This window comes from Fulvia fulva, chromosome 8 (genome assembly GCF_020509005.1).
Source record: "Fulvia fulva chromosome 8, complete sequence".
NCBI classification, from domain to species: Eukaryota; Fungi; Ascomycota; class Dothideomycetes; order Mycosphaerellales; family Mycosphaerellaceae; genus Fulvia; species Fulvia fulva.
Genome location: NC_063019.1, coordinates 775,834 through 777,287, shown reverse-complemented (window position 1 = coordinate 777,287; position 1,454 = coordinate 775,834). Strand labels below are relative to the sequence as shown.

The following is a 1,454-nucleotide window of genomic DNA, read 5'->3' as shown; positions in this document are numbered from 1 at the left end:
GCTTGCAGCGGTCGCTATACGATCTAAGCCGTAGTCAGCTACGAGGTCGCCACAAGCTTCGCCGCACCCCAGCAATCGCCGCACCCCAGTGACTTTTTATCTTCAACACCACCAATATTGCTCATATCAACTTGATTTTTTTCCCAATGTGTTCGCAGCTATCTGTTTCCATATTCTGCATACTCATATCGCGTAAAAACACGTTGTGTTGCCGAGAGGTTGGTGTTGACGCTTCGGCATGGGATTTTGGTGAGAGCCCCACCAAAGCTTCATGCGCCCGTGTCGAGATTCACGCGTTTCTTGCTTTCTCACCACCTCACCACATACAACAACACACCATGGAGCCCACTATAGTGCCCACAGGCTCTCAAATTCTGTATTCGCGATGCTATTCTGAGCAATTTGAGCTACATATCGTGTATTTTGAGCGTGTGTGGCAATTGATACAAGCCAGCAACACCATGTGTCGGAACGCGAGAATCCGAGCTGGGGTGCGGCGATTGCTGGGGTGCGGCGAAGCTTGTGGCTACGAGGTCAAGCTCCAGGACAGGTACTGGTTCCTATCTATAGACAAGTTGCTAAATGATTCCGTACAAGGTAGCGCTCGGGATCGGAGCACTTGTTCGTGTTGGCTGTACGTAACATGTCTGCGTGGCGCGGTAGCGAACTTTCATTTTAATCTTGGTCGTCGCTGCGATGAAAGATTGAACACCTCGATTGCATCTCCCTCTATGCCCAACATGTTATAGGAATGGAATTGAATAAATTGGCACTAAGTCTGCATTAACATCTATGAGCAGTCGATCTGCACGTGCTCCTTCTTGCGTCTCGAAGCGAATCGCCTAGTCTAACAACTACAACCAGCTACGTTACAAGCTGATTGTCGAGAAGTAATGCATCTATAGCCTGTGGTAGAACTTCTATCGGCTATACGAACGGTGGATTAGTGAAAGTCATTATAGCTATACTAGGCGAGGGAATCATACCTTGACAACTGAGTATACAGCCACTACCAGGGTCACAGTAGCAGCAATCCGACTGTGTCCTACACTCGCCTAGCTGTCGGTTAGGACTTGTAACTTGTCGCCGACCGACCTCAACTTACCGCCCGATCCACGTTTTGCTAGAGTTGGGGATGCAGCCAATAGTATTACCGAGAGAAGTCGTAGAAAATACATCGTAGCTGGGAAGTAGAGAGAGTCAAGTGAGGAATCGTAGTGCTTCGTATTTTGTAACAGTGCGTGGATGAATAGACGATGGGATTAGATGCGTCTTGCATAGTACGTAGCCTGAGTTAAATAGATAGATAGATTTGTCATTCCCCTGTTCTAGGACCCTATCCGGGCTATGCAGGTATATATCTATTGTTATGTACAAAGGGAAACCCGAATAGGTGAAAACCCTTCCCGCCCCCGACTACTCCTTATCTAGTTTAGCTTTCCCTCTGAACGTAC

The 1,454-nt window shown here is 47.9% G+C and overlaps 1 protein-coding gene across 1 annotated transcript; it reads right to left on the bottom strand.

The window, feature by feature from the left end:
• Positions 1-847: 847 nt before the first annotated feature.
• Positions 848-1,178, bottom strand: CLAFUR5_14667 (Ecp36-1; the record flags this gene model as incomplete). The annotated part of the gene is made up of 3 exons (XM_047913815.1): positions 848-927; positions 987-1,055; positions 1,106-1,178. The coding sequence occupies 3 exons, from the start codon at positions 1,176-1,178 to the stop codon at positions 848-850; spliced, it is 222 nt and encodes a 73-aa protein (XP_047765557.1).
• Between the last annotated feature and the right edge of the window lie 276 nt (positions 1,179-1,454).